This window comes from Bombus vancouverensis, chromosome 10, assembly GCF_051014615.1.
Source record: "Bombus vancouverensis nearcticus chromosome 10, iyBomVanc1_principal, whole genome shotgun sequence".
NCBI lineage: Eukaryota > Metazoa > Arthropoda > Insecta > Hymenoptera > Apidae > Bombus > Bombus vancouverensis.
Window position 1 is genome coordinate 12,794,626 of NC_134920.1, and position 16,873 is coordinate 12,811,498.

At 42.4% G+C, this 16,873-nt stretch overlaps 1 protein-coding gene across 8 annotated transcripts in view; it reads left to right on the top strand.

Moving 5' to 3' along the window:
- LOC117163436 (uncharacterized) overlaps positions 1-16,873 on the top strand; it is a 129,465-nt gene that overhangs the window by 71,293 nt on the left and 41,299 nt on the right. For 7 of the 8 annotated variants that reach the window (XM_033345698.2, XM_033345699.2, XM_033345692.2 and 4 more), the window contains exon 3: positions 14,703-14,810. In XM_033345698.2, the coding sequence (XP_033201589.2) occupies positions 14,703-14,810 (108 nt within the window). Of the gene's footprint in view, positions 1-3,933; positions 4,845-14,702; positions 14,811-16,873 lie in introns of those variants that run through there. The other variant, XM_033345694.2, reaches the window with a different exon arrangement.

Below are 16,873 nucleotides of genomic sequence, written 5' to 3' on the forward strand. Positions count from 1 at the left end.
GTATGACATTTGGCACGCTTCATGATCGAAATCATTTACCGCTGGGACCCCGTTTGCCTTGATTTTTTTCTATAAATCCAAACGGAAGAACGTTGCTAAAAGATATTGGTTGATACCGTTTCACGATGTTGGGATAATCGCGTCGTCATAGGTCGGCGAGATCCCTTCGTCGCGGTGAAATTAGAATGGAAAAAATATTTCTATCGTATCGATATTGCGGAAGAAACGTGTCTCGATCGTGCTCGACTCGAGATTGAAAATGTATCTCGATGGGATCGAAGATAAAATCAAAGAGACGTCTTTGTTGCGTTGAAATCAAAATCGATTTGGTTATCGCAATCTACCGCGATATATGGAATAAACCGAATAACCTACGTATACGAGACGTACGTATAGTACGTACGAACGAGAAAAACGCGAATTACTGGACGATATTTGCGAGAGAGAACCGGACAGAAACGAGCGATGGAAGCGATTTTGACGCGCGTCGCGATGACACAAAAGCTGTAATACGAAGTATTCGACACGCGTGTCTCGTCAGCCTTTTCGAGATTACCTAAAAGTGTAATCCGAGCGTCGTTTCTGTATACACACGATCGCGTAAAATCGTCGTAACGAACGACGAAGAAAGGAAATAAAAAGTAAAACACGAAGAAAAACGAAGAGGAGGAAAAAGAGAGACGGATACGTTCGAGATGCGAGCGACACTCCGTGTGTCAATCGCGTTTCCAGCGGCCAGATAAAGTTTCTCGCGAATATAGAAATCTCGGGGAGTAACGTATTTCGATCGCGGTCGACGACTTTTTTTTTCTTCTTTCTTTCTTTCTTTCTTTTTTTTTTCGCAACGTTGCAAAATCGCGTGCCGGTCAATATCGAACCGACGCGGCGAATAGAATAGCACGGCGAACAATAAAATATTACGTCGGTGCATTAAAAATGTAGATACGGATCGATGTTGACACCGGTTGAAGTTCGTTTCGTTCCGGTATTAGACGCGGCGCGATCGATCCGGGAACCTGCTGAAAACCAATACGCAACGAATCGATCGTCGGGCAACTTTCTTTGGATAATTGCTTTTATCGATAATTTAATTTCGTTGCAATTTTATACGCGTGCTCGATAGGAATTTAATTAGGTCTTTGACGTTAACGCGGTGGATTCAAAGGGAATATATCTTTTCCCAGCTATAGAGGATACACGGACGCGAGGTCGAAAAGGGACGATAACCGTGTATAACGAGCTAGATACGCAGACCACGTACGAGCTAAGATTAATTCGCTAGATTGCTGACTTTTTAACGTTCGAGCTGCTGTGCGTGGATTAGCTATTGTGTAAGCGTATAATAATGGGAAAGACTACACGAAGGAATAAACGAAACGATATCTTTATTTCGCTTCTCCTTCTAACGCGTCTTTAGATACGGAGTATTTTTAATATCGAGACTCGCGTATATAAACGTATTCAAACTTTTGATATTTTTAATACCTCCTTTTCGCGTCTCGTCGAACGAGCAAAGATATTAAAGTCAAAGACGATTTGCGACGGAGAAAAGTATGGAGAACGCGCGTTTCTCGTTTTTCAATCGCAGCCATCCTCGTTTCGCGTTTCATTTTTCGATATACTTCGACCCGATATCGTACATTTCGTATTTCAACGCGTGACGCTTAATTTGAAACGAATATAAGCAATTAATCGTATTATTACCTCTTAAGATAAGACAGATCAATAGCAGATAACGAATTAACGTGGCCAATAGTAAACGTTCGATTTGACCACCGATAACGTCAAAATGAGAAAGCGTCTCAACCCTTTTCTACGCTCAGATTTCAAACGTATCGATATCTCTACCGTGTCTCATACACGTAGATCGCCTTTTCCAATCTATCGACGTTTCTGACGTTCCGATCGATTTGCGTTTCAACCCTAGCATTCATCTTTTTCCCCACCACGAGATCGTAAAATTATTATTCAAAGTTCGTGATTCTTACTTCTCTTCCTATCTCTTTTACATAATTCTCTATCTGTACCGTTCGTATCCACTGCCCTAAACAATTTTTATTTCGAGCTATAAAGTCAATTTATTATTATCATTACCAACTATCGTTATCATCTCGGTGGGGCGGACGCCGCCCGGGCAGAGAGATCTTGGCAATTTTCGTATTCATCGGAACAGCGAGAAGGAGAAGACATTTGCCGGGGGCGAGGGTGGTTGGAGCACGGAGAGCATTGTGTGGTAATAGGCACCATCGTGGCGACATTCGAATAGCCGCAATCGCGTCGAACCGAGGCAGAAAGGGAAACACGGGAATTAGAAGCGAGTAAAATGAACGGAAAAAGGGAAACCGGCGTGGAGAGGCACGCGGCGAGGAAAGTACGCGATACGGGATCGTCGTTTCGTCGATTACGCTCTATACAGCAGCGTAATTGCGTATGCAATTACGGCGTCTGAAAGCGAGCATCATCCAGCTCGCGCGACTCCTGCGCTCGCCGTTTTCTTCTGTAACTGTGAATCCGTAATCCGGTAATTTTACGGCAATACATCGCTCTTCCTTTCGTTTATTTGCTTTCCGCTTATTTTTCCTCTTTCTGCTTCGTAGCTGTTACCGTATATACACATATATCTTTACAAGAGAGCAAACGAAAGTACGTAGCAATTGTCGTACGTGAAACGCTCTCGATAGTTTGGAAAATTATTTAACGGCGATTGGTTACGATTGGCGCTCGACGAAGTCAATACGCGAGATTGAAATTATTCGACGAATATTAGAAGAGAAAATTTTGGTTCTTGTGGCGTTCGTGAGATTAAAAATTGACTTCGACGTATGTTCCTTTGCCATTCGTTATGGAAAATTTTAATTGAAATGAAAAAAAAAAAATTAAATTATTATACCTGGTAAATGGAATATTTCGAAAAAGGTACACCGTCATCCCCGAAGATATTAATCAAGCCGTTTAAACTATCGCCGAATTGCGTCAATCCACCCCCACCCTCGTACTCCAGATATCAAATCCCCCACCCACGTTACTCGCTACCGAAAATCTATCGTCTCCACAAAATCCCCAACAAGCAACACCCACGACCGCACCGATGACCCACTTTCCCGAGCAGCTCGTCCGCATCCGACCGAAACCTCGAAATCTTCTCTACCGTCGTAAAGTTACCCTCCGAACGAAAATCCGTCGACCGAACAACGTTGCACGCGACTGCAGTTTACCCCGACGTTCCAATCTGGACGTGTAACGTGTAAGCAACGTATTAATATACGCGCGTGACTGTCCGACGATGAGACGGCAGGAACGAACGGCAAAGGAAGAAACAGGTGAGAAGCTCGAGTAGATAGGATCGGTCGGGTGCGTTAAACGTGGCACGTAACGCGGCGGTCGACTCGGTCGTTCGGACGGTCGCGAAGGCTGGCAAGGCGGGCCACGGGTGCGCGCAACGCCGCGCATGTCCGTGTTGCCATGATCGCCCTGGCCCACTGACCTATATTACACGCGGGTACAGGTCCCGCATATACGAGTCGACCCACGAGCGACCGATGCTCGGCCGTGGCGACTCGAACAGGCCACGCTCGCGTCGCTAGTTCCATCGCTAGCTAACGATCGTTGTCTCCGTTATCTGGATACGCGTGGTAGAGTAAATTTCGAGAAGCTCGCGTCGGATAAACTGGACGTTCGTCGATCTGCGTAAAAAGTCGCGTATACGTCGTTATCCGTCGTCACGATGCAACGACGTAGTTGCAACGGATCTATCGCAACCGCGAAGAGCAGCTGATTTTAGAGGCCGTGGCTGGAACGTGGCGTCGGTACGCGACGAATCGTCGGTTGGCGGCGCGTTGCGCCGTAGCTGAACGAACGCGATACGACGAATCAGTGCGGCAGTGAGTCAGTGAGTCGGTACTGTCAGTAGACGCGCGTTCGCTGGCCAAGCGGCAATAAGCAGGCGGTTCGCAACGATTCTCGCGTATATAGTAGCTACGTAGAAAAAGAGAGAGAGAGAGAGAGAGAGAGCGTGTGTGTGTCAGAGCATCCGTGCGAAGTTCGCTCGTTCAACTTTAAAACACGCGGCGAAGGAACCGAAGGCCGACGGTCGCGAGGAGCGCGCGCACACGTCGAGAAAGAGGAAACACGCGATGTATGCGCGATCGTCAGTGGCGGCAGTGGCGACGACGGCGACGGTGGTGAGCGATTGTTGCGCAAAGAGAGGCGAGCTCGAGTGAGTGCGCGCGCGGATAGTCGCTTCTGCGACTGGCGCTGGAAGAAAGGAGAGAATAGAAGAGAAGAGGAGCTACCTCGGGGAACAGCCAGGCAGCGCGCATCAGCTTCGAAGAGGGGAGTCGTGGAACGTTGCTGCGTGACAACTGGGTGACGGCTGCGTGGATACACGCCGCCGCTAGTGATGCAAGGTGTTCTTCCTAGCGATAAGTGGTGACGTCGGCAGAAGCAGCGAGCGCCGGCTTCTTCTTGCCGCGGGTGTGCTCCTTTACGGTCACCTTCTTTTTCTTCCTTCTCCCTTCTGCCTTCTGCCTTCTGCCTTCTTTTTCTTCTTTTCTCCAACTTCCGTTTCCCTCCGTCTGCCTCCTTCGTCGATCGTAGCTCGATCCACCCGCGTAATCTTCCGCTCTCGCTCCTCGCCATCGCGTCTACTCAAAGTATCCGGTCTCCGCGGTGATCGGAGAACGCAAACGAGTTCGTTGGTGCGTGAAGTTCGCGTGTACGATGAAACGATTGGAAGTTGCGATGGATGTTTAGGAGTGGAACGGCGTGGAATGGAAACGAGGTCTCTGGGTGTCGACGTGTCTTGGAGTCTCTCGTGGCACCGCGAGGATGCTTCTTGGAGAAAAGTAAGATAGAAAATCCAGCCGTTATTCTTTTACTATATACGACGAATTATGCGAAACGTTGATCGATCGACCGATTGATTCGACGAGACAGTGTACCTTGGTCCACGTGACGAATATCAGGGATTTTTTTTAGCGTCGTGCTTCTCTCTCTCTCTCTCTTCTGTTTCTAACGATTCGGAAACGTAATCGAGATAAGCAAAACAGCGAATAGACGAGCGTGCTACGACGAGCATATGCTATTTGCTTAAACGCGGCCAACTCTGGCAACGAGAATGGGAAGCATTCTCGCGCGCAAAAATTATTGATTACCCAGCAGCCGATTCGACGTAGATGGCTGACGTAGAATTAGGACGTTGGAAGGAACCACACGGCGCGCGTTGCGGCCGCGAAAATTTGTCGTTGCCTCGAGACGACGTAGTCGTCGACGTTGACGCGTCTCGCTCGCGCAGAACGGAAACAATCGTTTTTCTCGAGCTGATATCAAGGTCGAGTGCCTTCGATCCGCCGACGTTCTCCTCGGCCCTTGCCTCTTCTACTCGCTCCTCGTGGAAACGTTACGATTTTCCCCGTTCTTTTCTTTCTTCCTTTCTTTTCTCTTTCTCTTCTTTCACGGGTCTCTCGTTACGAGACGTTTGCGCGCAACGAACGCTGTAACCTTTGTTTTGAGATCGTTTCAAAATCCGTGGAAAATTCTGGCGAAAAGAAATTTTCCTGCGAAGGCAACGAGCGCTGTGATTCTATAAATATTTTTATAAAATCGACGAATCAAACGATACGTTTCTCGACTAAAGCGTATTTCTCGCTATTGATTAGTTACGCTTCGCGAATTCGCAAACGTTTACAAATTAACTTTACGCGATTTAACGACTGAACGATTACGTAAACGTTACAAAACGTAGGTTGCAAATAGATTGTATTTAACCTTAATTATGCATTTATTTGATATCGGTTGGCGAGTAACGTAACTTATACGCCGAAAGAAATCAGATCTAGTTAGACCGAGTTAAGCAGTCGGATCCAGCGAGCGTTTCTAAAGGCAGAGTAAAACGAGATTAAAAGAATCGAGTGAAATTCGTTTCGCGATATCTTTAATCGATGATTGATTGTAATTTAACATCGAGGTCACAGCCAATTTTATAAATACATACCCTTTTCGAAGTTATCGTGCTCTTATCTCTAGATACATAAAAATTTCGGTTCTACTTGCTCCGCGAATTTTGGCAAATACATCTTCGATTTTACCATATCCGAACAGCGTGCCCTTTGTACGTATTTGATTCTAACAGCTAACGAAAGCGATTAGAACGGACAATCCGACGAAATTATCGGTCGCTTGGCCGCGTCGGTAGTTCCTCGAGAGATTATCAACGATTTGCCTCGTCGATCGCGATCGGAGAACGTGGAAAATCGTGGTAATTTCACCCGCGACCGCGGGCGACGACGTTTTATTAATATTCGCGATATTCCTTCGTTTCTTCGTAAACGATACCGAACATTTTTTTTTTTGCACGAGAGGAAGGCAAAGCGAACACGCGTCGATCGACTTTCTGTCGAACACGCGATGCTTTTGTGCTCGAACTTGCTCTCGCTGTTCGACTTCTTTTTGCGTGTAACGCGAGGCAAATGCAAATTGAAAACTGAACCAGAGTCTTTGTGAGACGAAAGAAACGAGAAACGATTAAATCTTCTGATAATGTAAAAAAAGGAGAACGTATCCGAACCGAAACATGTTCCACGATGATCGAGCCCTCGAGCACGGATTAATTTACATTTAGAAGGGTCTGTCACAATCTTCTAACCCGATAGCGCTTTTTTGTATCAGCCGCGCTACTGATTTTACCAAAGAAACGTTCTCCGATGCTGTTTATTACTGGAATTTCACTGAAATTTCATGGAATAAATTTGTTGAGAAAGTAATTTACGCTTTTTTCCTAATACGATGGCAACGATTTGAAATAATAGGCAAGAAAATATCGATATCGGGTATTCCGTCGTACGAGCGAAATTATCGCGTCGTTAAATATCAATTAACGATAGATAGATAGATAGATAGAATGGAGAAGCAGTTGACGAGAATATTCACAGCCAGCTGGCAAACGTTGATCCGGCCTCATCGATCATTGTGTTATTTGCAAAATAGTCGTATCAAACGTACGACTCGCGTTAACATCGGATCGATTAGTTACACGCGTAGATTACAGCCCTGTTTTTCTTTTTCTTTATCTTTCCTTTTCCTTGTCATTCGCCTTTTTAGTCGATAGTTACGTTCGTTTCGGTTTTAGATGATCGAAACGATTCGGTGAACGCGAGGCCGTTAAGCGAACTGTTGTCGAGGCCTCTCGGCGCGCTTTTGCTTTCTTGCTCGTGCTGGCTGTCACTTGTTAAGCAAATCACGAAGTAGAACATCTCGCGTTCCCCCGCTGCGCCGCTATTAGGAAAAATTTCACCTACGATTCTACTTTTTGCATTCCTCGATACGTTACGAATCAGCGTCTAGAAGAAACTTTATCGAGCTAGTTTTTTAACAGTTAATTCAAAAGCAAAGGAACGACGTAGTTCTGAAAAGATTTTATTACCTTTATATCGCTTTTATATCGGTATTTTATCGTTCTTTCTTCTTTACGAGATTAGTTTCTCAAATTCTTACTTTTACGATGAATCTTAAATATTTTATCTCCGGCCATATATCGAATATTTCCAGTGGTTTTGCTCCTTCGTTTCTTCCCGATTAAATTTATTCGATCGATCACCTGTCGTACCTTCGCGTGTCGCCTAAACGTTAAAAGATGGTCTTTCAACAAAGAGAAAGAAACTGGCGATTAGAAACGAGAACAAGAGAAATTACCGATAAGCCTAAGAGAAGAGACTTTGGTCCTCGTTCGACCAAACTTACGATCGAGTGACAGGATAAATAGAAGGACGATGGATGGAATCGGTTGGCCGGGCACGATGAATTTCCTCCGAGGGCTCGTCCCTCCTATAATTAACCTTTACTCGCGGCGTTTATCAATTAAGCCTGCCTGAATCTCGAACGTTTTTACCCGAGGGCTATCTGCACGCGGAATCGCGCAATTTCAACGAATACCCGTAATCACAATTTTTCCGCAGTGTTTACGGCGTGGCTTTTATTCGGCGATATTTGAGCGCCGCCCGAGGAACGTTACCAGATAACTAGTCGGCGATCTCTCGATAGACAGCCTGTTGCCGCGCGTGTTCTGCTGGTTCGCTAGGGGAACGAACCGATAAAATAAAGCGGTGAAACGCGAAAATGCTGGCTGGAAGAGCGGAACGATGTTGGACGGTGTGTCCTTAAATTTAAATAAAGCCCTTAGAGAAAAAGCAACAGGCAGATATGCTTTAACGAGGAAAGAAACAGGCCCGATAAAAAGAGCTGGCCGTGTTACGTCGACGAGCGTAATTTTTCGTCGTTTATCGCGCTAACTTTCTACGCTTGCTGTGCCAAACGACACGTACGTTTCATCGGTGGTATGTAACGTAAGCCTTACAGCAACGATTTGCTAGCTTCGTTGCACGCGTAGCGACAGTCGGTCTGCTAATAAAACAAACGTGATAACGACGCGCCTCGTGAAAACACGTTATTGTCTCGTTAAACACAAACGGTGTAAGCGCGAACGTCGTTTCATGAAAAACGTGATGCAGTTGCGGAACTTTTAAATCCAGGTTAAACACGCGTCCACGGCGAAGATGATGCGTCGGAGGCGTCTTATAAATCTCTGGATATTACGCGCGTTAGGTTACATCGTGCCTCTTACATTTTGTTACATTTTCGTCTTGGCAAGCTTCGAGCAATTTTCTAAAATTAACCGCATTATGGTAATACGATAAGTAATACCTTTCTGTCGTCGAGTATATACATTTTTCCGGCAATGTGTAATTATTATAAAACACAGGAAATTTTTATTTTTGCAATGGAAAATTATTTATTTCCTTCGATTTAAGAGCGAATTCGCTTTATACGATTAACCGATCTTCCATACTACGATGTACCGTAAGTTTCTGATCGCGCGATACGTCGTTCTTTTCGCGACAATATTTGGTTATCCGCAACGTAAATTTTAATTTTCCTCTATCGGAATTTTAGTTAGAAAATAAGTAATTAATTCGAATCCAAAGCGGTATCTTCGACGGCTATTTATATTACTTTGAAAAGCGAAAATAAATATACCTAACTGGAATTAAACGAGAATACGAAAAACACTTGCACGGTGTCAAGAAAAATTAGACAGTTAATAGGAATAGGAAAGTAATAACATCTCGCGATATTTTATGACAGCGAATGGATTGGCCGATCGGAATATCAATAATTACCACTCGTATATGTTGTATCGTATCTGTTTCGAAATATGCGCAATTCGTATAATTGCGATTTTCATTCACGAATACACATCTAGCTCTATTTTAAAAACCATTAGCGATCGATAGCTCCGTTTTTTCCTCCGATTCGTCAATTATCTGTCTCTTAAGCTTCTCGATAAATCGATCGATGATCACGATCTTCTTTTTATCCGACTTGTCTTACCGACTGTAATAAACACTAATATTTAGAAATTATCGAGGAAACTTGTTCGTTCTTGATATTTCCTCTTACCGGACCTACGGTACGCACGATATCTTTTCGTCGTTTCGTTATTACACTAAAGACCAACGCGTAACAATATACAACGAGTTTGATCATTCCGTGGAAATTTGAGGCAAGCACGGATTAAAAGAGGCAGCTTAAAGGGCTGCAAGGGGGGCTATAGCTCCGGGCCTCGCCTTCTCGCCGACAATTTATTTCGTTTCAAACCGCCCCCGTTTCTCTACGAAGGGGATGACACGATTCGATAGTCCCGGCCGTCGATGATTTTAATTCGGTCACGAGTTCGATCTTGAGACGTCGAAGCTCGACGGAGATTTGTCGACGATAGGAAAAATACGATCGGCGATATGGAAACGATTCGCATAACGCGGCACGGTTAATATACAAAGTACAAAGTTTCTCTTGTACTGTTACACAAAATCATCGCCGTGTATTATATCTTGCTGTTCGATCGATTCGTTTTATTTCACGTACGGAACGCTGCGTCACCTCGACGCGGAACCAGAAGAGTGGAAGACAAAAGGAAGGAAGCATCGAGGAGGAATGAATCGTATCGTAAGAGCTGCTTTCGATTCCGCGCGCTGGGCCGTGACGTTAAGGTCACGATTCACCAGGGCCAGGCAGCGAGCAGCCTGGTTTTATCACGCGGGATGGTCCCACTTCCGAAAACAATGCGCGCCAATGCCAACTGGATTTCGTCCGGTTCTCTCGGCTCGCTGTGTCGTATTATCGTAACGACATCAGGTTGGCAACTTAGTTGCGAACGTTGGCTAGCGTGGCGGAGGTGATTAGATGACGTGGAGTAGCAAATATGTCAAAATGCCTGACGAGGGATCAACGCACGTGTCTAATTTGCTCCTTTGTAACGCGCCCGTGTCCAACCGGCTATATTTGCGAGAGAAATTACCCGAGAATTTCTCGGACCGCGCACCGTGTCAAATTGTCGCTGGTTTCCGAGAGACCGACGTGGACTGCGCTCGACGAGATCGAGGTTGGTCGGGTTTCACCACGTTTTCGATAATCCGTGAGTTTTCAGATCTTGCTTTTTAATCCAATTTGTCAATCGTTTATTTGGTCGCTCGTCTGATAAAATATTAAACGTCGGTCAACGATCGCGAACTGTTTTTCATTTTTAATTTAGCTTTCTCTCGGTACCTACCGTTGGTGTCATAAGGAGACCGATCAAATTTTGGATTAATCGCGAGCTGCTCGATTTTACGACTCTCCGCTTTAATTCGTACTTTGTGCTTTGCGTAGGGATATGAATAGTGCTTCGTAGGATACAAATAGAATCGGCAATACCTCTGGATACTTTCACGAAACTAAATTATCGCGAGTTTTCATTTCTTACTAAATGCAACGATCGACCAGTCTCGTTCTACTTTGAAGATTCCACGTTATATGTAATACGCGTAAAATAGTAGATCGGAAAGAAAATTCGCGTAAATCGTTCGCGACTTGATCGATCGTCGCATTGCTATTGAATTCTCGAGCGAAACTTGATCTACAGTCAGAATTTATTTTTAATCGAGTATTGATTCAAGTATTGGTGATTAAAATGCAGTAGCCTGATTTCATCAAGGAAATTAATTAAACTTACTTTTAATTAACCCACTCGGTTTTAATCAATAACTTCAAACGAAGTTTTAATTAATTGAATTTTATCAGCTTTCAATTCTGTATCGTGTTACGTAATACGTAATAAGCGTGCTTCATTTTTACGTGTATCAGATACGAAACTAGAACCAACTATCTCTCATACGCTAAACGATGGAAAATTGATTTTCGTGATAAATATTTCTCAATTTTTGTAAAACTATGCGCTCTAACGAGCCTATTAAATATCGATTAGCTTCGAATCGAATTCAAACGACGTCGCACAACATTTGAGATTCTCGATAAAATGTTCCATTGGGTCGATGAAAGCCGAGTATCGGTCGAATTTCGTTCAATTTTTATTATCGCATCGACTTTTTCTTTCTATCGTTCGTTTGCTCTCTGTTTTTCTTCGCGTTTAATTTCAAACGAAAGAAATCCACGAAACGTTTCGTAACGCGTAATTCTCTCTCCGAAGCTACGTATTAAAACGATACGACAAAATTTTTCTCGCGGTTTATAGCCCTCCAGGGTTTTTCGTATGATAAATAGAGGTACCGTTATCTCGTCTCTGAAAAGGATGGCTCCTCGTTTCTCTAAATTGAATGGTACATGTATCATTGCATTTTTAGATAGCCACCGTTGGATCTGATAGCGTTCGCTCGAAATATTTCTTTTCTCTATCCTGCATACTCCGCGGTGAAAAAAAATGTAAGAAATATTCAAGAAACTCTATCGTTCTGGCAAAAGATTCGAATTAATTGTTTCGAGCATCTGTTATTTTTATATTATCCTTTTTAATATTTAGGCGCTGTTTGGCCAACTCGATTTTAGCTGGAAATATTTCGTTTCGATTAAAAATACTCTTTACGCGCGAATCGATTCAAACGTTACCTTAAACAAATTTCTTCGTAATTTTTAACATGTAGCGCGTTGTACTCCGTTAAAGTATAAAACGAAAATGTCGTTTACGTAACGACGTATAATTTATAAGGCCGGTATATTTAAATATTTCCTTGCATTGAGTTACGCGTTATTTTTCTCTTATCGTTCCATCTCCTTTCGATACCTTTTCTCCCCGATCGTAAGATACGGAAATTGTTAAACGTTCATTTAAAGAAATCACGTTGTTGCGACAACGCGCTGCCGGCCCGTGTTATTCGTCATTCGTTTTTTAATACAAAATTACAAAGTGACATTTAAAGTTATATTAAAATACCTGCAGGTGAAAGTACGACATCGGAAATATCTCGATTCATGTATCCAGTCAGGATTAATTGCTTAATTCTGATTGCGAAAAAGCCGTAGCTACCGTAATCGTTGCATATTCAGTCACCCCGCGTCGTTTCACTCGAAATTCGACGTTCGGTGTACAATGTACCGCAAAAAAAAAAAAAGAAAAAAAAAGAATGAATTTTAACCAGCGCTACAAACTCGCAACGCTAAGCGAAACTCATCGTTGTCAACGATATCTTTCGATAAAATTTGCAACGTCGAAACACGAAATCGATCATTTCTACGTAATTAACGCTGGAAAATTTTAAAGTTAAAACGATTCGAACGAAAAACTATACAATTTAGGTATCTAGCATCTGTTTATTAACACGCGTTATCGCTATATTTGAATCGATTCGACAGCAATCCGATAACAAATTATTATGTCGCTTTTAAAGCTCGAAATAGAAATAATTGAAAATAGAATTTGAAACGTTAAAACGCGAAGATAATTTACTATCGGAGCAAAAATTCTTGAAAGAAACGAAAAGTAAGAAGAAAAAGGTCGTCGACATCGTTCCTTGATTCGAGACTGTCGTCGAACCGTGAGAATCCTCTGGCGATCTGACCCCGTAACTTTTATCGATATCGTGCATCGTGAGGCGTGGAGGAAAATTTTGCGTAGGTAGATCCGCGTACGCAACTAAGCGTGTAACGCGTACCTATCTGCGTTCTATCAGCCGTACGTTTGCTCGTTTTGCAGCTGCCTTCCTCGGTTATTGCCTACTTACCGTTGGCTGACTAATATCTTCGGATCGTTTCGTTTCATCAAATGAAAAACAAATTATCGCCGCCCGTTGGAACCACGTTTTATAATTACTCATCGCGCTGATCGGCTATCAGCACGACTACGGTTACGATAATTACCGATTGTATGCAACTATCTTATTTTCCATCTGTTTAGAATTCTTTTCCTTTCCTTTCTTTCGGTTTCCCTATTTTTCAAAAAAAAAAAAAAAAAAAAAAAAAAAAACCGACAAACGTTAGACACAGGCAACTCGTATCTGCTTCTGCATAGGATAAAAATTATTTTCCATCAAGCGAGGGGCCTAAAGATGGTTATATATTTATTTGTTAACCCTGGGATGCCGTGGTGCGGGTCAAAACCGACGACAGCCGCGATATATTTTCCTCCACACGATTTCTATCTTTTTTTCCTTTTTTTCTTTTCTTTTTTTTTTTTTTTAAAGGAGCGATGCACTATTTTTCACTTCCTCTATGCGAATTATACGCTCATCGAATATCTCACATTCAGATCGAATAGCTTTTAAAAACAAATTCGGAAGAGAGGAAGGGAAGAAAAAAGGATTCCAGGAATATACCGGTGAATTATTTATCAAGCGTCCCGAGTGAAATATTGAAATAAGTGCACGCGACGATGAATTCGCGTTTTATGGACGGGTGCATCTGTTCGTTCGGGTTGCTCGTGTATCCTTGACCATAATTGTCCTGCGTCCCTTCGTACGCATCGCGAATTCCACCGGACATTACAATGCCACACGCGATAGGAGATGTCTCACGTGTCGATAAACGAACGCATAAAGTGCACGCACTGTACTCTGAACGTTGCTTGTTTTGCATCCTTCGCGATGAAAAAAAAAAAAGAAAAGAGAGAAAAGAAAAGAAAGAGAAAAAACGTACAACAAAAGAGTTGGTCGAATGCGTGGACGTACGGTAATTACGGGTAGGAATATAGCGTGGCGAGCGAAATGTTGCGAAAATTGCCAGCTATTCGGCAATTACGCGGTCGCGCGGGACGGAGCTTGAAAAATTTCTCACGTACTTAATTACGTTTCTCGGAGTGCTCTAAGAATTGCTCGTTTTTCTAGATCTCTGGTGGCGCGCTTTCGCTGTCTGCTAACGTTTTAAGCTACGTTAGATTTCGCTATGTTAGGGAAATGGGCCATGGGTTGGAAGATAATCGAGGAATAATGGGCGCAATTAAGAGCGAGTTATGCCGCTTGTTTCACTTTGTAGAAGATTCGATGAATTTTCAGTGGTTATCTCGGCAAACGAAATTTGAGAGATTTGCGAGAGATTTGCCGAGAGCATTCTCTTTCGTTTCTTTCATCGGAGTATTTTACCGTTACGTAATAAAAGGTCGATAAAGATAGTTGCGGTGACCATTGCTGAGGTAAATTTGAATCATACGAAGTCGAAACACCGTTATCCGATAAACTTTCACGTGTGATCTCACTGATATAAATCGATAAATGGATACAACAATAGGATATAAATAACAATATATATATATATAACAAATATGAAACCGTTTATTTCTTAATTAATTGCAAATAAACGAAATATATTTACATACGATGTTTCGTAAGTTCGATCTAGCTACGATATTTCATTTGAATATTTATTTTGTATTATTTGTGTTACAGGCCTAGCCCGTGTGAACTACAGGACCCACTGTGGGTCAAAATGAGTGCGATTACTGGCAGCATCACCAAGAAAAGAAAGAAATCAGATGCCAAGCCTCAGTCGCAGATGTAAGTGCAACTTTGTCTCTTCGTTTTCCTATCGAATTTATCTAGTTCGATGCGAGAAATCGTTACGCGATTTAATGCATCTTGCGTAAATCGTTCAATAGAGAACATAAAAGAAAAAAAAAAAAAAGGAGAAGGAGAAAAATGAGTACGAGACGAACATGTTTCGCTACCGATATCATTTTACCATCAGGCCATCTAATGAGTCACAGCGACATATTTATACTAGCTCGTATACCGGGTAGATAGTAGCGCAGTCAAATTACTCAGACCGCGGCGAGTATATTGGGCTCCAGTAACCAAACTGCAAACAGGTACCTCTTTTCAAGTTACTAAGTTATCTCGTTCTCGCATTCTTGTTGCGTTAACCTCGCAGAATTCTTTTTATTACAGTATATCACAATCGTTACGCACGTATATCCGAAAGTAAGATTAAAATTATCGTGCTGGGAATTTCTTAGATTATTTTCTTAAACTGTCTTTTCTCAAACGCATTCTCTACAATTTCTGGGATTTTTTTATTTACAATTAGAGTCAACCGGCGATTTTTTAATCAACCTGGTAGAATTTCTAGAATTATTCGCGTTTAAATCGAAGAAACAGAATGCCTATGATAATTAATACCGTATAATAATAATTATACCGTTTCTGCTAGAACAAGTTGCGTAGCTTCTCTATAAGAAAATACGACGCGCCTAAAGAAACGAGTCTTACAATAGAACGAACTTCTTGTGTCAGACTATTTTCAGCCAGCTGTGATCCGACAACACCAATCGAGTGTCAACAGTGGTAGATTAAGGAAGATGTTCACCTTATTGGACACACGATATTTCATCGCGTAACCTGTATTTCATTGATCGATTAGAAGAGCGTATTTGACACCATGTTGTACCGTCTTTTAGCATCGTGTCCTGTGTAGCTCGCAGCCGGAAGCTTTACGAGTCACCTCTTTGTACCATTTTACTTCATCGTGTCGCGGAAACTAAAGCTTCCTACAAATTGCTTAGGCGTGTTACGCGCAAACTCAAAGATATATATCGCTGGCTAACACAAGCTATAGCACAGGCTATCCATATGCACGTTCAACGTCCAATATTTTCTTCCTCTTAGTTGTTTTAGCGTAGATAGCGCGAATCCGTAGATCGACTAGGTGAAGCATACGAAACCTATAATATATTACGATACCTTATTGTATGATGGCGTGAACAGCGATTCGATGTTATCTATGCGATGTGAAATGTATATATATATAATATATACGTAGGTGATTGGACATTGGACACGCATCATCGTCCCCAAGTATCTGGATACTTTGTCCGATTTGTAGTTCGCTTGCTTTTTGCGGACTAAGCAGGCTATAAATTTCGATTTCCTCGTAGGAAACGTGCGATATATATTTAACTATTTATTATATAAAGCGCTATGTATATTCGATATTCGAATATGGCTGGTTACGTGAACGTTATAATGTAAGTATTTCTATTAGTTTAGAAGAATCTTTCTCGCTTAATTTACGATACAGAGATTAAAGAATCCCAGGATGAAGAGTTTGTTAAGTAACGAAACAGTTGTGCAAGAATTGACTATTAGAAATTCAGTGTTTTCATTTTATATTGCCTTTCCTAGATCGGACTAATCGGTTTATAGTGTGTTATTATATAGCTACGATGACTATAAATAATAATATTGCTGCGGTTTGCTTTGTAATTAAATAGCTATTTTGCCGAAAATAAGCAGGTAATCGGATACAATTTTCAAGCACGGTATAATCGCGGTTTCACGCCGAGATACGATGAAAAATTTGACATTACTCGAAGCGAGTTGATCATTTTGGTTTTTCTATCGCCCATACGCTGTTCCTAATTGGATCTCAAGTACGGTAATCGAGAGGAAACATCCGGAATTCAATGGAAAAGCTACATGGACGAAGAGCAGATAGAAAATGTTGGATCTCGCTGTTAGTTGGAATATTCCACTCGTATTTACTGGATATAAAATAAGTTTATCGATCATCTAATCTGGTCGTCAGAAAACGTTTTGAGTAGAGAGATTCTATAAACTGAAAA